General features: G+C 38.7%; 1 protein-coding gene across 1 annotated transcript in view; it reads left to right on the forward strand.

The window, feature by feature from the left end:
- Nucleotides 1-23,493, forward strand: part of ITSN2 (intersectin 2) — a gene marked incomplete at its 5' end in the record, with an annotated part of 52,880 nt that overhangs the window by 19,047 nt on the left and 10,340 nt on the right. Inside the window, 11 exons of the mRNA XM_009701688.1 lie at nt 712-1,157; nt 2,309-2,430; nt 4,125-4,300; nt 4,583-4,727; nt 5,197-5,402; nt 6,244-6,308; nt 7,221-7,387; nt 7,703-7,748; nt 7,936-8,057; nt 9,780-9,876; nt 12,116-12,307. Coding sequence (XP_009699990.1) covers nt 712-1,157; nt 2,309-2,430; nt 4,125-4,300; nt 4,583-4,727; nt 5,197-5,402; nt 6,244-6,308; nt 7,221-7,387; nt 7,703-7,748; nt 7,936-8,057; nt 9,780-9,876; nt 12,116-12,307 — 1,784 coding nt within the window. The remainder of the gene's footprint in view (nt 1-711; nt 1,158-2,308; nt 2,431-4,124; nt 4,301-4,582; nt 4,728-5,196; nt 5,403-6,243; nt 6,309-7,220; nt 7,388-7,702; nt 7,749-7,935; nt 8,058-9,779; nt 9,877-12,115; nt 12,308-23,493) is intronic.

Here is a 23,493-nt window from a genome sequence, read left to right on the forward strand (position 1 = left end):
CTCAACAACCTCTTCAGGAGGTGGCCTAAAGGGTTAGGTCCACTCTTTCAGAAGAAAGGTCTTGACAGCTAAAATACAATGATTTTTAAGCATGTTGAATTGGGTAATAACCTCTTTGGAGAGATGAGGCACAGGATGAAATCTGAATCATTTCAGAGCATACAGTCAGACTTCCAGATTCTGTCTGCTGAAGAGTGTGGCAGTGGTGGGGTTAAGCATATTGAATAGATTACAGCTGCTGAAGGCAAAAAATTCAAGCAGCAAATATCAGTATGCAAAGGCTATTTTTATGTGTGTACCAGAGTAAAATTTTGTTATTAATCTATTTGGAAGTCTTAGTTTACAATCATGAGATTTGGATACTACCTTCATGGACAGCTTAAAACCACCCTTGTTCAATTAGCAGATCACTTCTTGCTCATCAGGATGTAGGTGAGTAGAAGTGCTCATGGAGGCACTGCACAAGTAACCACGTGGCAGTGTTTCTGTACCAAGAATTTTAATCGATTTCTTATTTATATGTGAAATATCCTGGCACTCACGTTCAGACAAAGCACGGTCTCCTATGGAAGAGCTTATCGCCCAGAGAGGAGAGTGATCAATACCATAGACTCAGTTTTACTGACAAGTGCAGTCGATTACTCTATGAACACAATCTCGTTCATTTTTATATGAATGTTGTCCTACCTCTCTCTCATTCCTTTCTTTCAGGAAAGCAAAACGGGAGAAGGAGAACCGATGGCAGGAAAATATCCGAAGGGAAGAGGAAGAGAAAAAGAAGCGATTGGAGGAAGAACGAATGCAGGAAAAAGTTCAAGAAAAGCTGAAAGCTGAAGAAGCAGTTGCTCTGATGAGAGAAAGGGAAAAAAAACAACAGCTTCATGCAGAGGAGGAGAAAAATAGGCAAGCCACGATCTTGAAGGAGGCAGAACAACAAAGGCAGAGGCAACTGGAAGAAGATAAAAGAAAGCAAGAACAAATTGCAAAAGAAGCTGAGGAGAGGCGTAAGCAGAACGAAGAAATAAAAAAGATGAAAGAAGTGACCAATTCTCAAGAAATGGAGAAACGCACTTCTAAATTAAACATAAATGAGAAGTTTACAGATCTGTTGAAACCAATGGAGGGTAAAAGTCTTAAGCCACCTTGGAAAAATGAAGGTAATCTTAGTCTGTTAGATTTTTGCTTTAATGGTTCTTATTTTCCTGAGCGTTATTTCCTTCTTTAAATGTTTTATTGTTAATGTGACACTATGGCAGGCTTATCATCTAAAATACCATTAAAAACCAAAAAAACCAGCCATGTTTCATGTCTTTAGTTAGTTATAAATGATCCTATTAACTTGGGTTACTTCTGTCAGTGTTCAGCACCTATGACTCTGATGACAAATCTTCCAGTGATCATAGTCAACAAATCACAGATACTGGAAACAGTAATATTTTAGCTTTTTCCTAAGACCTGCGCTTTCTGTTGTTAAAGCAGAATGCTAATGTGGAGGACTTTTGTTCAGTCATGAGTAGATGGGCAGGTAACGCTCAATGAAGTGATTTATTAACACTGAAATCTAGTTTGTTTCTGCGTTGCTTAATGCCTCATTAAAAAACAAAGAACTGAATGAGTAGACTTAACTCTAGCTGTGGGACTTTGAAAAATACTGGTTTAACAATATTTTTGCTGAAGGCAGTTTTGATTAGTTCCATCCCCTCATTAGTTCTTGTCAGTTTTTATTAGCCACTTTTATCACTGAGTTCAGCAAGAACCAAATCAGAACAGTGCTGAAAGATTCTTGCACACCTCAGCTATACCTTGTAAAACATTCGCTGTTAGCAACATCAGTCACAGACTTGGAGAACAGAGATGCAAAGAAAATAGAAATCATGATATTTTGTTATTTTAAGTTTCTAAGTAAAATCTTCACACATGCTGCTGAACGCTTATTGTCACAACAGTGGTATCTTTTCAACTTGGAAAATTATAATTGTATTAAACGAGACTATATTAAAGCACTGGCTTGGCAAGAGCAGTTTGACAAGGAAAGATGAGAAGGTAAAGATGCCATTTTTTCACTTCAGAAGACAATGTATTTTATTGCCAGTGTTACATTTACTATGATTAGTATGTTAGACTCTCGCATTGTATGCATCCCATCAGCCTGCTGTAGCTGGTGATCTCTTCTGATACTTGCGTAGCGTCTGGTACAGGAACTGTTCTCTTCTTTTATTCATACCTGTTGCTTAGAATGATGGGGCTCCAACTAAGTGCATGTCTGTCAGCTTTATGAAAATAGTAACTAGTTTTCTTATCCTTTCAGGCAGTGCAGTTAGTGTCTCGGAGTCTAGGAATTCAGTTGCCTTGGTAAATTACAGAGCTTTATATCCATTTGAAGCAAGGAATCACGATGAGATGAGCTTTAATACTGGGGATATAATTCAGGTAAGATTTGCCATTCACATTTAACTTGCAGAAATCACTCCCTCTTCCCCGGCCTTGAGATACACAAGGTCTTAAGTATCAAAAGCATTATATTGATATATTTTAAGGCTTTCTCAAAACTTAAATTGGATTTTTTTTTTTCTTAAACAAGTGAAATTAGGATTAGTTCAACCAGAACCTTTCTTTGGATCTTGCACATCCTAGAGATGTTGAGAATCTGTTTAAAATAACAATAGTGAATGCTAAACATAAACTTTCCAAAATTGGTAGATCAGGAATGATATAGTTGTTGCAGTTTGTTGTACGTGTATAGGTTGACCTCTAAATGTCCACTTGACATATGAGCATAGTAAGCAGAGGCATGAATTATTAATTAATAGCATTTGAATTAAAATAAAACTAGTTAGTTAACAAGTAGATGTGAAAGGTTCTTCTGAATCTTAATACTGTTTTCTAAAGTATTGTTAACATAGACTTCTGCCTCTTGTTGGCTGGTCCTTTATAAATGCTCCCTCAGGCAGGTATTTATAGTAGTTTATTCTGTGTCCATTCTTTGTAGCACTTTTCTAGATTCAGCTGAATATGCTATCTACAATATTAGAGTAGGACCATAAGATTGGAAATGTCTTCTGGTGTCTCTGTTGAAATCTGTGTTATTTCATGTAATTATATCACTTGTCAGCATACATGTTTTTGAAAGCATATGCCTTCAGGTGGACTTGTGAAAACTGATTTGCAACTGTGGTGATACAACTAATATATATATATATCTAATATGTAAGTATGTATGGTTCCTCCTCATTCAGACTATAAGCAATATAGGTAAGTGATAAAGGAGAATTTACAAAGCAATGTGGTACAAAATATTAAAACACTTAAGAATTAGCCTTCAGTTTGACAGTGTTCAATTTTTTATTTGCATTTTCGTGCCAATCAAGCATGGAAGAGGGAACAGGAGAAGTAGATTTTGTTTTAGCTTCCGTCTCAGATATAATTAACTGTGTCATTTAACTACTAATAACTTATTTTAGAAATAGGTTAACAACTGCTGCCTCCTCCTACTTTTATACCCCAAACCTCAACTAAGCTGACTAGTATTTCATGAGCTGCTAATTTTTAGCTAATTTTTAGCTAATTTGGTGATTTGCAGCATAATGGCGGCTTCAGTATGGCTATGCATGTTTAAGGATGCTCTATACTTAATTGTATAGTAAATAACAGAATTTTTGGACATGTTTTGGATGCAGTCAAATGACACAGTTAATTATATCTGTAAGCAGAACTGCAGCAGTTGTTTTCCTGCACTGCTAGGCTCACCGGCTGCTGCCTCTTGGCTGCACATTCATCAAAATAAAACACAATGCACTGTAATTTTTGGCAAGCCAGAGTGGCTCCAGTACATGATCACCAATATGCATGTTTGGGGCTCGTTTGAAGGAATATAATGTCTTTGAGGCCTGTCTCTACCTGTGTCTAAAGCCAGTGCAATTGCATCATCGCCCTGTTTCTTGAACAGGGCAAAATCAGCTCAAATCTGAAAGGGAAGAGAATGAAAATACCGACCCTTGTATGAGTGCTGCTCGCGCTGCTCACTGTTGTTCAATTCAGAGCACCAGCAGGTGCTGATGCACTAGATACCCTGTTTGTTTCGCACTGCTAATTGTGTTTCTTTGTATTTATCCTCCTGTCCATAGGTTGATGAAAAAACTGTGGGAGAGCCTGGTTGGCTTTATGGGACTTTTCAAGGACATGTTGGTTGGTTTCCATGCAATTATGTAGAAAAAATAGCAGAAGGAGAAAAATCTGTATCTCCTAAGAAGGCCTTACTTCCTCCTACAGTATCTTTATCTGCTACCTCAGCTGCTTCAGAGTGAGTTTTTGTTACATTTGTGTTAAAATTGCTTTTTCTAAATTTAGCTAACACATAATATGCTGTATAGTTTCATTTGATGTTTGTTTTTAAAATACAGAAAATTTTATTGACGAACCTACCTGAAAGTGTTAGTTTGGAAATTTTAAGTATTTGATGCTCTGCTTCACATGGTATAGAGTATCTGTTTTATAAATGTTAAAAAAAAAAAAGTTATTCTGCTTGAGATACTTTCTAAATAAAAATTGTAATGTGTTAAATATGCCTGTATTCAATTTGCAGGCCACTTTCACCAAGTAAATCTGCAGAAGAATCTAATTACCAAAACATACCTTTTTCTAGCCTGAATGTTAATACAGCATGGCAACAGAAATCAGCTTTTACTCGCACTGTGTCCCCTGGATCTGTTTCACCTATTCATGGACAGGTATATTGTGTGAGTGGAGAACTTGCTGTATTTTAGATTTATTTTAATGAAACTGATTTAAAGAAAAATCAAAACAAAACACAATTTTTCTAATACTGGGTGCAGTGAACAGGCTAGAGGATAAAGAAGCTAGTCTGAATGCTCCCCTAATGTGCATTGACATAATTTCATATGTTTCCAGGGACCACTGAGCAAGAAGATTCGTAGAGTATGTTTCAGAATTCTAAAATCATTTTCACCTGTAATTAGACACACAAGATACTTCTAACAAATAAGAAACAGAATTGAGAGATTTTTTCCTCAATCAACAGCTTGTATACATCAATGTAAAAAGAAAGTAATTATTCAGCTGTCACTTGGGAATGAAATTGCTTAAACTTCAGTAAAAGATACATCAATATTTGTTTTTGACACTTTCACCAGTTTGGGGTAGTGTGATCAATCAACATCTCCACTTCTGTTTTAACAGGGGCAACCTGTTGAGAACTTAAAAGCACAAGCACTTTGCTCTTGGACTGCAAAAAAAGATAACCACTTGAATTTTTCAAAAAATGATATCATTACTGTCCTGGAGCAGCAGGAAAACTGGTGGTTTGGAGAGGTACATGGAGGAAGGGGTTGGTTTCCAAAATCGTATGTCAAGCTCTTACCTGGGAGCGAAATCAAGAAAGAGGAGTAAGTGCGACTTTTATTTTTGTTTTATTCAGCAGTATACTAAAAGAGGTGGCTTAGAGTTCAAAATTCTTGCAGTGCTTTAAAGAGCAGAATATAAATACCATTTACAATTTACACCATGCCATTTTAGGCTTTTATTATTTCATTCTGGCAAGCCAAGTAATGTTGGGCTTACTACTGTGTAAATAGAGTCTTCCAAGGCTGAGTGCTGTGAGAAATCAGTGGTGGTTGATTATTCATCAAGTGCCAGACTTTGTTTTGGTTCATTATGGAGTCAGCTCTCTTGCAGTGTAGCTGTGTTCTGCCTCTGAAGATGCCAATTTCTAAGTGACCCGCAAATAATTGTAAGCTCATAATGAACATCTTGCAGAAATAGTGTATTTTTCTTTACTTGAAAATATCATTATGTCTATTCTAATGCTGCAAGGTAACTGTTCAGGTAATAATTCAAAGTCTGGTTACTGCTGGGATGGCCACACCATTGTGTGGGAATCCATTTTATGCATTATGATAAAAGTTCTTAGAAATTCTCTAGAATGAGAGAATTAGACAAAATCTTTAATTTGTACTTCTTTTGGATAACATAATTTGCCAATATATCTTCTAATCTTTCATCACGTTATATTTGGGTTTTTTTTGAAGTGGTGTGCTCTTGGATGCCATTTGTATCTTAAATGTCAGCAATACCTGTCACTGTTTGACAGTCAGGGAAGTCTCTGCAATTAATTCAGAGGCAATACCAACCTTGAGATAACCAAAGTGAGCTTAGTCTCATCCGAATAAAGAGATTTGTTCTTGGTCAGCCTTTTGGTTACACAAACTTTTTTTTTTCTTTCTCTAGACCAGAAGCTATTTATGCAGCTGTAAACAAAAAGCCTAATACACAGTCTTACACAGCAGGAGAGGGTAAGACAGCATGAAATATGCTACTTAATGAAACAGTTTGTTTCTGCTTAATGACATGTGAATAAGCTTAAACATGTGAAGAGTTTCTGAGCAGGCCTTTTAATGCTTGTCCAAAAGACAAGCATGTAAATGTTGAGCTACTGATAGGAGAATTCTAAAACAGGAGCTTAAGTAAAGCTTATAACTAATTCAGGTTGAGCATAGGCCTGGGTTTTGGTTTTTCGACTTTTGCTCGAGCATTACTTTATTTCTGAAAACTTAAATATGTCTCATATTCATAAACCAAGTTCTTTTCCTGCTGTTCTCTACTGTACTATGCTATACTGTAGAGATATAAAAAGGTAGTTTTAGTCTTGTGAGTGTGGATCATTCTCTTTTAATCAGTAGGGAGTAGAGAAAACAAATATTACTAGAGAAAAAATTGTGGGAAGCACTTTGTAACCCTTTTAATCTAGCATATCTCCATGCTCCCCCAATTATACTTAATTCCACTTGTATTTTTCATTTTTGCTGTGTTAGCCAGATAAGAGTGGTTTTAATCAGGTTTAGGGGTGGAAGATACATCCTTACTGTGAAACTCAGAGGTAGGGTGGAATGCAAGAGATGAGCAAGCTGTGGTCTACAGGCCTCTGCTGATCTGCAGGGTGGCCTTAGGGTAGTAACTCCTACTGTGCCAAATTCATCTATCTGTACAAAGTTATGTACCTGTCATTCAGAGTTGTAAGCAGGAGGTGAGATGTGAGTACAGTCAAGCAAATAGGTAGGTTGATTCACAAACCTGTGAAGTCGTGATCCATGTTATGACAGCACTGATGAATGCTGGTATCAAAGACACCTTTACTTGCATGTGATGTACTTTTATCCGCCTATCTGAAACTATTGTCTCTTTCTTTATATGTGCTGTTTGCACAGAGTATGTTGCACTCTATTCATATTCAAGCTCTGAGCCTGGTGACTTGACTTTCATGGAAGGTGAGGCAATCCTAGTGATCCAGAAAGAAGGGGAATGGTGGACTGGGAGCATTGATGGCAGAACTGGAATCTTCCCTTCCAATTACGTCAGACCAAAGGATCAAGAAGTGAGTTTGTATTCTGAGAATTAATGCACGATGCGCTCTCTCAATTTTATTGTATTACTAGTATTGATATCTAGCTCTTAGATAGTGATATTAATCAGAAGTTAATGTGTTTGACCGAAAAGAAAAACCTAGGTAAGTGCTAAATCAGTGCTCTAGCCACAGTGTCATGCTGTCTCTCTCCATGCAGGATGATATTTTGTTAAGTACAGACTCAAAATGAAAATCTCCATGTGCTTTTCTGTCCACGTGCTTAAAGGTGGTATAAAGTCTACTGCTTTTTCTGCACGTTAAAAGATGATTGTTGTGTCTTTGTAGGCTTCTAGTAATGCGAGCAAAACTGGAACAATAAATAAGAAACCCGGTAAGTGTGTGATAACTTTTTAACATTTAGGACTGTTTCTTTAGTGACTGTGAGCCTTCAGGTTCATAGCAGTGTTTAATGGTGGCTAATGTTCTTAGCTGCAAGATGTGTACTAGGATATTTCTGCAGATCTAGCTTTTACTGTAATGAAAAAATAACAAATACAATTAATGTATTATCTTTTCAGAAATTGCTCAGGTTACTACTGCCTATGCTGCATCAGGAACTGAACAGCTTAGTCTTGCTCCAGGACAGCTAATACTTATTCTGAAGAAAAATGCTAGTGGATGGTGGCAAGGAGAGTTGCAGGTAGTTATTGAAGGAGAACTAATTGTGACTTCATGAATGGCAAGGAGGTGATCTGGGGTTTAATTTGAGGAAACAACTAAGTATAGTGTGCCAAAAGCTGGCTAAAAGGTTATTTTCATCTTGTATGAACCATATTGGGGGGGGGGGGGAGGTTTTTATTTTAAACATTGGGTTGCTGGGGTTTTTTATTTTCATTTGGGTGTGGGGTTTTTTTTTTGTGTTACAGAAAGTAGTAAAACTGTCAATGAAATGTGCATAGGAGAGGGAAGAGGGATGTTGACAGTTGATAAATTGGTTAGGATTTAATTGGTAAAACATGAAATTGTAAAATTATTCTAATGAAAGAACAAGAATTCTTGGAAGTTGGAGTTGGAAGCTAGTTTATTGTGAAGGTTGCTGTTCCCACTTCTGTCCTTTCCCCACCTAGAGATGAATTTCTAGTCCCAAGGGTTGAGGGTACTGTTACATGACATTCTTAAATCATAATTGATATTTTGACTTTTAGAGCCCCATGGATCTTGTCCATAATAGCTTTCATCCTTGCAACCAGTGCAAAAGGTTAAATCATGATCTTACAATGTTTCTTTGTTACCCTTTTCTTTAACTGAATCTGCAGCGTTAGCATGAATTTAAAGATACTACTTCCAATACTGAATGCTATTTCCATTATTAGGATTGAACAGCATGATAGAAAGTGTTTTCCTCTTAATATCACTTAATTGGCCTTTCCCAAGGTATTCTACAGCCGTGCACACTCTGTTTTGAGTAAATACTCTTGTTAACACCTATCTTCCCTCTCCAACAGTTAGAACAGGGCTGATCTAACTATTCAGCATCTGTTTTTAAAACTGGCCTGCTTTACCGATACAGGAGGAGAAATCACAGTGAGCAAGTTGAGAAATTGCTGCACTGAGTTTCTGTGAATTAACAGCAGTGGAAAATTTATTCATAGCATGAGCAAAAAAAAAAAAAACACATACCCAGAATACAACAAATAGTTTGTATTTTAACAAAAGTAGGCCCAGTGCTGGTTCAGGAAGAAGTTGCAAAGAATGGAGTCAAAAAAAAAAAAGTGGGGAAAGGGAAACTAAGATATGCAATTGTCAATTCTTGCTAGTTTGAATTTCCTTTTTTGTTATAATGGAGCTCACTGCAGTTACGGGTTTCTAAAATCTATACTCACTTTTACATCTTGACTTTTTTGTGTACTCTGAAGTATGTTTGTTTCTTCAGTGTGTGCAGAGATCATCTTTACCTCTGGGACTAAAAAAGCAAAGGCTAAAAAATGAGGAAAATCTTTTCAAACTATCACATGCTGTACTAGGTAGGAAGTGATACCAAATACTTAGGTCAGGATTTTCAAAAGTAGCTTGTGGTAATTATTACCTCTCTTCTGGATATCTCATTAGAGACTCCTGATATGATGCATAAGTGGAATGTTCATAGAGTGAATTTTCAGCCCTACAATTAAATTATGCACTGAAATAATCAGCTGCACTGGAAAATTTTGGATGAACATATTTGCCAGAATGTATTAGGGTGCAGCTTTATTTGAATGGGGTTGTTTTATCATTTAGCCAGATTTTTTCCTTTCGAGATGTATTTAGTATTTAGTTGGTGTCTGGAAGCCCGAAAAACAGTGTGACATATTTGTTGCATTTTTTCCAGTCTATAGACTATTTGGGTTCTTAATTGTGTAATAACCATTTTAAATATTTACAGGCAAGAGGGAAAAAGAGACAGAAAGGATGGTTCCCTGCCAGCCATGTGAAATTGCTGGGTCTGAGCAGTGAAAGAACCACATCTGCTGCTCCCTCAGGTGAAAAAAAATTTTATTTCATTTAGAGTATTTTATGTAACTGCTACAATTCTTCAGATACTAGTCTGAATTACATAACTAGCATAATACTGTGTTTAATGGTCAGTTGTGAGTTGACCCAGAGGGATCTGGACAGGCTGGATTGATGGGCCAAGGCTGATTGTATGAGGTTCAACAAGGCTCAATGCCAGGTCCTCCACTTCGGTCACAACAACCCCATGCAGTGCTGCAGGCTTGGGGAAGGGTGGCTGGAAAGCTGCCCAGTGGAAAAGGGCCTGGGGGTGTTGGTCAACAGCTGGCTGAACATGAGCCAGCAGTGTGCCCAGGTGGCCAAGGCGGCCAATGGCATCCTGGCTTGTATCAGCAATAGTGTGGCCCGCAGGACCAGGGCATCCTGGCATCATCCCCCTGTACTCCACACTGGTAAGGCCGCACCTCGAATCCTGTGTTCAGTTTTGGGCCCCTCACTCCAGGAAAGACCTTGAGGTGCTGGAGTGAGTCCAGAGAAGGGCAACGAAGGTGGTGAAGGGTCTGGAGCACAAGTCTGATGGGGAGCGGCTGAGGGAGCTGAGGGTGTTTAGTCTGGAGAAGAGGAGGCTGAGGGGAGACCTGGTCACTCTCTACAACTGCCTGAAAGGAGGCTGTAGTGAGGTGGGGGTCGGTCTCTTCTCCCAAGTAACAAGTGAAAGGACAAGAGGAAATGGCTTCAAGTTGCACCAGGGGATGTTTAGACTGGATATTAGGAAAAATTTCTTCACAGAAACAGTTGTCAAGCACTGGAAGAGGCTGCCCAGGGAAGTGGTGGAGTCCCCATCCCTGGAGTTATTTAATACATGTAGATGTGGTACTTAAGGACATGGTTTAGTGGTGGACTTGGCAGTGTTAGGTTAATGGTTGGCCTTGATGATCTTAGAGGTCTTTTCCAACCTAAATGATTGTATGATTCTGCTCCGGCGCCTGGAGCACCTCCTCCCCCTTGTTCTTCCCTGACCTTGGTATCTGCAGAGTTCTCTTGTGTATTCTCATTCCTCTCTCTTCTGACTGCTGCTGGTGTTGCACAGGGGTGGGGGTTTTTTCCCCTTCTTAAATCCGTTATCTCAGAGTCGCTACCACTGTCGCTGATGGGCTGGGCCTTGGCCAGCAGCAGGTCCATCTTGGAGGCGACTGGCATTGGCTCTATCGGACATGGGGGAAACTTCTGGCAGCTTCTCACAGAAGCAACCCCTGTAGCCCCTCTGCTGCCAAAACCTTTCCATACCAACCCAATACATGGCCATGTCTGATTGTGCTGTCACTGTGGAACATGAAGTCCTAGTCAGAATCGAGGTCTTTTGACAGACTCGTTCGTTCAGCTCTTATCTCTGTTCAAGAAAGGTAAAATCTCACTACTTAATCCAAATAGTTCTTTGTAGGGTCCCTCCCTAGCCTATACTATTCTCTACATACCTTACAACAGTCTCCATCATACAAAGATGTTTATACGCAGAAATCTGTGAGCATCAGCTTTTTAATTTTACTGAATGCACTGAGGAGCCACACTCCTCTCATTTGGAAACTCCATGTTTCCAAATGCTAGCAAAAACCTTACAGAAATCTAGCAGTCATTGCTTGGAATTGCATGCACCCCTCCGTATAAGGAGAGAGACTAAGCAGCAAGTTTTCATTAGATTTTTCCATTTGAATGACTGGGTACAAATGAGATTGTTTCACAGAAAAGGATCTTTTTTGGTTCTGCATGCTTAAATTGTGCTGTTCTCCACAGCTATGATTTGCTTATACAACAGCTTCCCGGGTATTACTGGACAAAACTTCCCTTTGACTAAACTAGCAGCTCCCAATTAGCTAATGCGCATTTCCTCTTCCTTTGCGACGTTTCTCTCACAAGTATTAGCTTTAAGATAATCAAACTTATTTTCTTTTCCAAGCCAGTAAAAGAGCTAGAAGCATAACTGATTGTATTTTAAAATGTTTAGAAGATCAATAAATGCTATACTAACTGAATCCGTTCGCTATATAAGTGCATAGATCTATAAAGTGAAAATAAAGGTTACTGTCTGGCCCAATTAAAAAAAAAAAGTAAAGGAGAGGACAGTTCCACATCAAGATAAGATCGTGTGGCATTTTTCTTATGTAACAGTGTATGTGAAATTGTTGTTTCTTTCCTGTGATTATGTAAAACACTGAAAAAACAGTGTTGATATTTGTGTAACACTATTCTGCTATTTTTGTTTTTTCTTAGTGTGTCAAGTGATAGCGATGTATGATTACATGGCAAACAATGAAGATGAGCTCAGTTTCTCCAAAGGGCAGCTTATTAATGTACTGAGCAAAGATGATGCTGACTGGTGGCAAGGAGAAATCAGTGGTGTGACAGGTCTGTTCCCCTCAAACTATGTGAAGATGACCACGGATTCTGATCCAAGTCAGCAGTGTAAGCAACTTTCATTTTTTATTAATTTTGTTACTTTATTTCAAAGGTGTATTGCTATTCTTCTGCTTTGTGTTTGGAATTTGGAGTTCCAGACATCAGCTGAATTTATTGGTACTTTAAATACTCTTTCTTTAAATACTTAACTATAGAACTAAGTACTTCAAATACTTTTCTATTTAACCTAAAAACAACCAGCACATTACCAACCAGCCAGTGTGTGATAAGAGTGCTAAGGTGAGCTAAAAATACTAGATCTGGTAGGTGTTCCCCTTCCATTATAGATGCTGGTGTTTGATAACTGACACAGACTGGGAATCAGCACAGGCATATTATGCTCGATTATAGAACTTGCTCAGTTTTTATAAAATATGAAAAAGTGTCTGCTGTAGTCATCTTTCACTTATATTTAAACTATTTATCCGTTAGGTAAAAATAACCACAGAAAGGATAGGAAAAACATTCTAGCATTAGCAAGTGATCTATCTTATGGTAAATACGAGTGTCCTGGCTCCCAGCAATCCAGCTCTTGTCCAATTCTGAGAAACAAGATACATATCGAAACATGTGTTAAGCTGAAAATTACGAGCAGCAGGCTGAGAACATTATGTTAGAATATACACCTATCTGACAGGCAAAATTTTCTCTGCCTTTTTTGCATGTAAACACAGTAACAGTTTCTGCTGTGTCCCCCACATACACACCCTCCCCAAAGAAATTTACCACTATTTTTACTCTCTCAGCTTTTCCTCCTGGGGCAGTGTGATTAAACCAACTTTTCTATCAGCCTGTGCCATGAGTGGGTCTGGGAACATACCTTGATGTCAGAGTTGCTCATTTGACATATAACAAGCCTTGTCCCTTCACTTGCTGTTTTTTCCCTAGGCATCATTTGTAATTTTCTCAGTATAAAGACATGCATCCAGAAGTCTGGTTGAGATTCACTCTTAATAGCCTATAGCTAGTGTGTAGGACCAGTTTGCACTTAAGATTTGATCAGCATAGTTGTGGTCTTACAGAAGAATTCACAAACTCAGTAATGAAGGTACAACTTCGATTGGAAAGTTAAAATAGTTTCCCTGGGTAGCTTGTTATGGTACCTGGGCAAAATAGAGTATGCATCGTTCTTGAGGTTTTCTTTTTAGATAAATTACATCTATGCTCACATTTTTGGTAACACATTGATTATTTTTTTTTTCAAATGCCTCTGACCAGTGTGGCTGTGATGTCAAAAACTTCTGCATTTAGATTGAACTTAATATTCTTTTGATTAGGCATATCTAAATCATTAAAATGATCCTTTGAAAGTGTTTTGGTTTTTTTTTTCTTTACAAAATCTCAGTTTTGAAGAAATAGCATAGACTAAATTCAAATGGGCTATAAAATTAAGATTCTGGCTGAGTATTAAAATTTTCTACGTTTTCAGAAATGACAGAGATACTAGCTTATCACACCACGTATGTTGCTGTTCAGAATTACGTGGCTGAACGTGATAAGTGCAAGGTGATTACATATACCACTAATTTTCAACAAAAGCAGTGCTGAGATCAAGCTGTAATCGGAAACTTTTGATGTGATGATTAAGTTTTTTCTCATTGTTTGCTGATATGTCATTAGGCTTTTTCTCAGATTTCAGTGTTGCGGAGTAGAAATATTTCCATCCACATCAAACTGTGGCTGTGTGAAGAGAATTTTCTTTTGAAAATGTATCGACAAAGGTCAGCCAGTGGTGGTCAGATGAGCAGATGTGCACATGAACAGATATGCACCAGGTCATCTGTACTTGGTTGTTAAATTTTTGTCTAAGAAGTAATCTGTTTGCTATGAAGCAGATCTACTGGTGCTTAATTAACAAAATCTGCCTATTGCGGAATGAAGAGTATGTTGAATTTTTTTTTTTTTTAAATTCTCTGAGTATTTCAAATAAGCTAACCTAATATATCAGGTTTGTGCTGGAATTTGGCACTCTTTTGTGATATTAAAACATATGCATTTGGAAACTTCAGGGAAAATCCTGCCTGAAGTCCAGAGCCTGCTAAAAAACCAGCATGGCTTGTTAGCTCAAGTGCAGCATTGTGTAAATATTGTTACACAGATTTCAGCGGGGCTGCTTTCACATGGTGTGAAGTCTGAGCTAGTAAGTTATGTTAGCAGTAAGCTAGCGCTGTACCATTCTTCTGTAACCAGAGAAATATTTAAATATGTACTGATTGAACTTCCAAACTTCCTTGGATTTCCTTAAAATATTTTTTGCTCTTATTTAAATCCAGTGCAGAAACTATCACTAGTATTCCTGAGAAATCACTAAGGAACTGTCCCACAGACATGTTGATGTGGCCCTCTAGGGACCAGCTTAGACATATGACAGAATATAATTTTAAAAATGCATTGTTATATTTTAAAGAATTGTTAGTCTGAGTATTGTAATGTTTCTGTTCAAGAATAGCAGCTTCTCCCACCGTCTCTTTCAGATGGTCAAATGTAACAGTATTTGAAGGGGAGCAGGCAGATTTAATTTACTCAAATAGATTTACAGCTTAGGAAAATTTGGCTTTTCCCTCGAATTTGAACTCTGTTATATGGAACACCTTTGCATCCAGAGTCTTTCCTGGGACTTACTAGTTATAGCTGTAATGGCAAACTTCCCTAGCAAAGAAGGAGCTTAGGTTAGTGAGATGTTTCTTCTCTTAAGAGCTTTCTTTATATTTATATTCTCTTAAGAGTTCAGAAAATAGCTTTCTGAACAGATAAGCTGTGCTGACAAGATCACTTTTCCTGTTGGTGTAGCATGCAGCCATAGGGTCTCTGCAAGGAAAAAAGGTAAAATCAATTCAGGGTGTCATAGGTCTGTCAGCGGATCTCTTAAACACAACTGAGTCGTGGTGATTGCAGAACACAGCATACTTGAGAGTCGTGCTCTCAGTGACCTTGGTGATGGTTAGGCTTACTTGTGTTTTAGTGACATTTTAATAGCCCTTATTTGAATGTTTGCACAAAAAATCATCATAAAGAATACGTAAGATACACGGGAGGTTTCAAAATATAAATAACTATAGATTTAAAGTAAAGGAGTATGCATAATCTCATAATCTGCTCTTTGTTGAGTGCTTGCTGAACCATTCGGGGTCAGATCTTTTGTGTATTGCCAGTACCTGTCTAGGACATGACTACCAGGTTTTCTTCCCGTTCTTCCCAAGGGCTGTGTAAGGTGAGGTAGGCATGGTGCACTTAACACTTCACAATTCTTCCCAATGGTCTGATCTGGAGATAATTTTGTTATTTCAGCCAGTCTCCGTCTGCCTTAAACAGTTGCTCTTAGAAACTTGTTCTCTCCTTATTTGTGGGCTTCCAGCGAGATAGCTTTTTTTCAGTTTGTCTTCTTATTCATGGGACCAGTCTGAGCCTTGTCCTATATTTTCTTTAGTTGAGATTTTGTCCCCTCAGGTACCTCAGATGGAGGCAAGACAGGTGCTCCAGCTACATCTGCATATTTGGTTGCTGGATGTCTTTTAGTGTTCTGGACAACTCAGCCAGGTGGAGATACCTGTGCTCAGTGTGCAGAGGCTTCTAGTTCATCTTATCTGAGGTATCTCATCTCCCTTTGTGAGACTGGTCTTTCATAAAGGTGAAAGTTGTACCAGTTCTTTCTACTCTAATGTACGTATAGTTACTGTTGCTGTTCGCTCTTTTTATTTCTTTTCATAGCCAAGCATTGCTGCAGTTCCTCAGGTATCTAAGTTACTCCTTCAGGTGCTCAGACATGATCTTCAGGTAGTCCCCAGAGCCTGATAAGCACCTTGCCCCATTTAAACCTCCCTGCTCTGCCTCCTGCCAATGCAATGGCAAAAGTTGCTTAGGCTGGGAACAGATCCTCTCTCCATAGACTGTTCTTGACACGTATATGACAACAGCATCAATTTCCTTAGGTACAAACTTGATGTTTATAGTAATACCACTAGATACACCTGATATTTTTTTTTTTTTCCTCCCCAAACCTTGCTTGTAGATATGACACGATAGAGACATGAGGCAAGTCGTGTCCTTTCAACAACAAGGATCAGTATTTCCAGATGTTTATCTCCATGCACATTAGTAATTCCTATCCACCACTGTCTAATGAGTGAAGCTAACCGATTTTCAAGGGTGTTCATAGTGGGGGAAAAAAAACTTCTGAACTGACATGCTCGTGGCAGGTGCATTTCTGTGTCTGTATATGGACAACACATTTTGAACTTCTTTAGTTATTGCCAAGTTCATGGTATCAGTGGCTTTGAGGTGTTGCATGTTGCAGGTCCACATTCATCTTTTAACACATGAAGATTAATAATTTATTTTAAGATTTTACTCAATAGCTCCAGAATTTTACTCCTTTTATCAAGGATCAAATATAAACTCAATCCCTTAGTTCATAGTGACATAGTCATTTTGTATTTCTAAACTATTTGGTGAATGTCAGTCAGGCTTAATAAAGCTTCCAGGTTGAAATCCTGGGGTCCGGAGTGGTCTCCGGATTGCCCACAAGGTGCGTGCAGCTGCAGCCCACATCATCTATCTGCCTTTAACCTGACTTTGCAGTCCCCCTTCTAGACCATGTAGATGTTGGTTTCTGATAGGGTATATTGAGCAATGTGGTATATCCTGCTTCATGCACCCATATTACTAGAGACAAGGTTTTAATTTCTTTCAAGCCTTGAGCAGAGTCGAACAGGTTAATTTTTATGTGCCAATGTGAATAAATTCCAATGAGGCTTTTCTTTACAGGTTTAGTTTTTATCTAATGTCTGTTTTCTAATGTCTCATTACAAGTTTCTCAGGAGAAATCTTGGCTTTGTTCAAATCTCAGGGAATTTTGCTGTTGCCTTTAAAAAACACCCTAGGGCTCGACCTTGTGTTGTTGAGTCTACATAACAGAAGTCTTCCTTGAGAAGAAACTTTCTTCTTCAAGTGAATCAGCTACAAGTGTTTTTCAGAGGCAGTAATGGCTGGTCGCAAGTACTTAAAACTGTGTGTGTTTATAAATATGAAATTGCAAGAGTAGAAGCTCATGATGTCTGTTTTCAGAAAGTTGAATGTTTGTCATTCCTTTCTGACCTTTTTGGTGTTGTTCTGTCTTTGTCCATAGAACTCATATGTTTCACTCTTCAAATTTATGTTCATTTTATCCTTCATTTTTTTTTTGTTTTTTTAGGACCCAATGTTGTCTTCCAGTGTGAAAGCACCTCAGAGACCCACTATCCAAGTTTGACTGTAGCGTGGAGGCAGGGTGACCAGCCCTGCTCACATATCTCTGACACAATCCTTTTGCTTCGTTTGAACATTAGATCCAGTCAAGAAATTAGGGTTTTCTGGGTTTTCATATAATCTACAGTTACAGTTGATTTGTAAAAGCAGAAAGGATAGTGGGTCTTTGTGTGGCTTTCACTGCTGTTCATTCTTGTTTCCTTTAGTATTTTTCTTTGGTATTGATAATCGTAGATCATTAGCATGCATATCAAGTTATCGTTTGCATGGTGGGATTGCAGACACACAAAGACCCACTATTTGCACAGTTTATCTGAGCTGTTTTGAATGGGCAGTTGTGTTCTTTTAATGTTGTAATGTACATACCTTGCAGAATTAAAATGTTCACTGATTACTATTCTGATGGACTTGATTTAATCTCTTACATATTGAGCTTTTAAAATTGGCAGCCTACAAGGCTCATCCAGAAAACAAACCCTACCTGTCTCTGCTGCTGATAGGCACTGTGATTACAAACATGCTACAAGATCTAAGATTTAGATCTGGTGCAGTCCATCCAGCCTTTTAATACCCTTTTTAACTGGGGAAAGAACTATTAATTATAGAGTGGAGGATATTTTAATTTTTTTTCTTCCTTCACAGCAGTACTATAGCAGGAAATCAGGTTGTTTTGTCTCAGTATGTCCTATCCCTAAACAACCTTCTTCCTTTAAATACTTTATTCTGATAACTCATATTTGTTTTCAGTTTTAGCAAACAGCAAACATGTACTAGTTACTGCAGTAAGTACTTACACAGCCTCTGTGCTACTAGACCTTTTTCCTGCCCCTTTTCTTCATTAAATAGTTAATGTTACTGAATAGTGTTTTTTATCTGGCTACGGTCTGCAGTGACTTAAAGTACGTACTATCGGAGAGCTGCTGCTCTTCTTACTGTCAGATAAGTTAGCAGCCTAATACATAGGTAACCTCGATAAAGAGATATTGCCAGAAAAGAAATACTAACGGACACCTGGAGCTGAAGGCGGAACATTTGGGTTTAGAAATGGAACTATACTCCTCAGCTCAAAAGTGGTCCTTAAAGGTACAGCATGTCAGCAGTCTGGTGCAGAAAAGGTGCCCATGTTTTATTAGACTGGGGGGAGGGAAGGACCAGGACTTCAGGACTATAAGCCTGATAGCCCTTTAAATAAAAGGATTAATTTAATAGCAGATTACTTGTCTGATTAAATAGTTCTCCTTCTAACAACAGGAGAGATCTAGTAGACATGGTATTTAATTTAGTTGGTTTCCTGAACTTGGTTACGAAAGAGCAAGGTCACTTATGCAATCAGAAATGTTTACAAAACATGGTTTGTTTACTATATACGTATACATATATATATATATGAATGTTGTGAAGGTACTATCAGCAAAAGGTTAGTTCAGTTGCAGAGATTTAAAAGCCTTTCTCCCAAATTTCTATGTTATGTATTTAATATACTTGATCAAATAATGTATAGGTGCCCTTTAGTTCAGAGATACATCTTTCGTGCAATACGGACTACAGCAATGTGCCTACATAAAACTCAAATGGATTTTTATTCTGGATGTATTTTGTCTAAACCAGTATTTTGTTATAGAATGAAATCATGTTATTGTAGGCAAATAATGTGCTAGATAATTCCTCAAGTATTCTAGCTGACTTGATTTCCTTATGAAACTGTATTTTAAGTATTTCTACTAAAATATGCTAATCACCCTGAATTGCCTTCTCTGAATTTCTGACTTTGAAAGCCTGTTTAATACAGGCTGAAGTGTGTTCTGCTACACCAGTGGCATCAAGCAGTCACTTACTGTAGTCTAATAATTGGATGATCTTATAAATTATTCCATTTCTAAAAGGCACTGTTAACCTGTGGGATTTGAGCCAAACTGACTTCCCAGTGTTCAGTGACAATTTTCTTTGAATTGCTGCTAATTGGCTTCGAAAAATTAAAAACAACTTCACAGCCTATCTGGGATGTTCTAGGGAATAGTTACATGGCATTTTCCAAAACCAGCTGGCATTCTACCCATTTTTAACTGATTCAGTTGGAGGTTAGGGTGGTATTAGGTAAGGTTTCACACAAGTAGCCCTATTGTTGGGCATGTAGGTACGAGCATTGATAATTACTGAAATAGCTGCCCCTCAATTTGAACTGATGAGTATTGAAATGAAGCATTTTGGGCTTTTACGGTTACTTTTTCATGTTTGAGTATTACCTGAGTATGGTCTCAATTCTGTAACTGTTAGAACAAAGATAATAATAATAACAATACACCTTAATAATGCTGATTGAAAGAGACATAGTCCCTGCCTTCAGTATTTCTCTCTACTGCAAAAATCTGCTTAACACAGCTTAAGCACAATCACCTGAGAGCTCTGCTCTCCTGTTGCATACTGGTGCAGAAAGAATTGAATACATACATCAGAATGTCGATAGGAAAGACTATGCTGAGGATGTATTTATGGCAAGATTATTTTAAAATAATCTTCTGTATCAATGAAGAGATGTAGCTAATAGAAGCTGGGTTCAAATCAGACTTTTTCTTTCAAAAATGTTACTTTTTCTCTGATTGCGTACAATCCACTCTCTTGTTGATAAAAGTCCATAGAGTAGAATTCAGCTGTCATCCCAGCCAGCCAAGTAAAACTAGCGTTGAAGTCTTTGTCCCATATTTGGGTGAAAAAGGTTGGCTTTGGAACTAAGGACAAGGTGGAAAATAGAGTTTTCTGTTGAACTGATGGTCCCTGGTCAAGAGCTGAGAGTCTAAATGTTGCTCAGAGCCACACACGGTTAACAGTTAAAACTGGAGCCAACCAGGAAAGCAAAATACGATGTTGGATGTTGCCTGCAGCCTAATACTTGCTTAATGTTGTTTCCTGTGGGCCAGCAGAGAATAGGGGCCATGGTGTAACTGGGGGTAAGAATGTAAGTGATGCTGTAAATGCACATGAACCGGTCCTGAAACGCTTCCTAATTTTGTAACTATCTAGTTTGCATAATGGACTAACTCCTACAAAAGCATAGTTTTACAAACGCTTAGTTTACAGAGCTGAGTTCCTGATCCAGCAATGGGATCCGTGCAGGAAAGTCTTGTGCCACCACCAAGACCCAGTTGCAGGGCTGGGGTGTGCAAGTAGTCGGTGATCGTGAAGGGCTGTGAAAGCATACAAAGCGCTATCTTCATGTCAGTGTTAAAAATGTTACAGTTAGGAGTGCAGTAGGCATAAAGCACCATCAAAAAAGTTACACGCTAATAACTAAAGTGTCTCCTGCTAGTCACTGAATATTTATGCCATTTCGATGCTTTGTCAGATTGTATCCCTGTGTGATTTTCTTGAGTCAGGTTGAAAACACCTGTAAATAAGTCTGCTCGTAGGAAGGCCGACAAACCTTGGTCTGTAGTGGTGTTGGGAGCTGCTACAGGGTCACGCTACTTTAGTGTAATGAACTAATAAAACTGCTGCATAATGGTGTGTGCTGCCTTAAAATCTCTTTTGTTGTTCTTTTCAAGCTGTGGAGTATTAATGTTTGAGGATGATTGTTATGACATGCAAATGCAGGCTATGCTTAGCATGAGGCAATTGTTCATCTTTGGTTTTAAACAAAGTTGTAAGATAACTATGCAAATGTATTTTATTAAAGGGACACATAAAAGTATCTAGTTTGTCTGTTGTGGTTTTTTTGTCCATCTGGGGAGGATTTTTTTTTCACATGTGAATAGCTTGGTGGGAGCATTATGTTACCTGGCTCTGTGACAGTGCGACTTGATTTTGCACAGTCTCCACTGGTGACCCAAAGCAGTGATGCCTCTGGTATAGATAGATCCTTCAGGACAAGTGCCTGAGCTCATGTTTGAGGCTTAAGATGTCTTTCCAGAGCTGTCATTTTTAATGTGTTTTTTTCATTGTTCATTATGTGGGGAAGTTTGTTGGGGAAGGGGACAAAGCAGTCAGTGCCCAAGCAGATCTGGTCATCTTTTGAAAGCCTTTGATCCATCTGTGTTTTACTTCAATTCTCTGGAGTTGGCTTTTAAGTGAAGAATTTTAGTTCGCTCCCCCTTTTTTAACAAAGACAAAAAAGGAAATTTTTTGAAATGGTGATAGCTCTTGTTCATCTTTCTTTCATTGGAGGATTTATTTTCTTCAGAAGGTGTCATTCTTCTCTTTGAACGTACTCAAATCCAAAATACATCAGCAGTTGGAAGGGTTTTCTGCCCCAACCCCTCATGTTTTTCAGGCATTTGAATCTCCTGCAGAGGAGAAAATCTTTTGACTGTGAAATTCAGTAGTTTTTCATGCAGGGTTAGTTATGTTAGTAGGAAGAAAGTATTTCTTGTTCAGGTATATTTGGAGAGGGAAGTATAATTTTAAACACAACTTTTGAGACTGGGATTTCCTGTTTATAAACTCTCCACCTTGTTTTACCCTGCCCCTGCCAGACAGCTGCTTCCTCGTCTTGGAGAGCAGGATTTATCACAAAAGGTACCGCAGTTACGGTAGGCATCGCTCTCTTGCTGTGCCCTAGGTTTCAAAGGTACCAGATACCCACTGCTTGCTCCGTTAGGCGTTGTTCTCGAGAGGGAGCTTGGGCAGATCATGCCCCACGTTGTCTGAACAGCCCTGCAGTACCCTGCTCTCAGTGGAAGAGGCAGGCTGGCTTGCCCTCCGGAGGTGACCTCTAAACCTCTTCCCTACTCAACAGGGGGAGGTGAGCCCCCAGTGTGAGCAGCTGAGATTCCCCTCTGCAGGCGCTCCCAAAAATCTCACGGCTTTTCATTAGCTGTATGGGGAGCTTGGGATGAAGCTTCACAAGACAGAAGCCAAACCAACAGCTTTCTGCTGCCAAAAAAGCCAGTTTTACTGCTTCCACGCACATTCTTGGCGGCTAAACTAGCAGAAAACTACTGTTTTCTCTTTTCCCACTCAGGATTCATTTGCTGCCAGGGTGTGAGGCTGGGAGTCAGATAAGTGCCAGAATAGATGCAAGGAAAGGAGGGAACAGGAATGTGGGGGGAGAATGGGTAGAGATGCCAGTCCACCCTTTCCATACCAGTGAGCCCATGGGTTGCTACAGCCACTTCGGAAAAACATTGGCAAATGCACTAGGTAGGTTACTTGTTTGTCTGTCTTCCCTTCACATCCAAATGCCTGAATTCACCCTCTAAAATCAGATGCGGGGATTGTGTACTGTGTTTCCATGCCAGTATCATCAGACCCGTCAAAATTTGGGGTGTTTTCACTAGTGCTTAGTTAAATATAAAGTAGCATTCATCCTTTCATCCCAAATTCGATAGTCCAAATACAAGGTTAGTGCAGGAGCCAGTTAATTTAACTGCATTTTTGTATCTGATAATGAGCTTATAAACCAAATCTATTTTAGGAGCATAAAAAAAGCCTGTTTTCCTTCCAGTGTTTGCTTCAACTTTAAGTAGACAGCATGAGACAGTCACAAATCCAAGCGTGTGGTTTGTTCTAACAGCTGGGATAGAAGCAAGCAGCGAGAGGAGCTTCAGTCTGTCCCTGCTTTCGTTGCAGGAGTGTACCTTGCAGTAGAAAAGAGAACCACGTGGTCAAAGCTGAGACTTCCGAATCTGGACAAATAAAGTCTGGTTACTGTGCAAGCCCTTGATTATCCTGTAACTTCATGTCTTAGGAACCAGGGCGGCTTGAACTCAGTCCTGTACAGACTAAAGAGTGACGCTTGAATCCAGACGTAGCACACATTGGCCACAGTCCATCTTGATGGACTGAGATACCAAACATCATAGGAATCACTTTGATCTGTAACTTTACTCCTTTTTCTCACCTGATTTTGGTCTGATTGTAACATTGGGAATAACTAAGGCCAGAAGCAGCATTCTGCACCATCAAAAGTGGCATTTTTTCAAATCTTGTCAGAAAGCGTAAGAGCTGTGATCCTC

The sequence above is a fragment of the Cariama cristata genome, unplaced genomic scaffold (assembly GCF_000690535.1).
Source record: "Cariama cristata isolate BGI_N322 unplaced genomic scaffold, ASM69053v1 scaffold12350, whole genome shotgun sequence".
In the NCBI taxonomy this organism is placed as follows: Eukaryota; Metazoa; Chordata; class Aves; order Cariamiformes; family Cariamidae; genus Cariama; species Cariama cristata.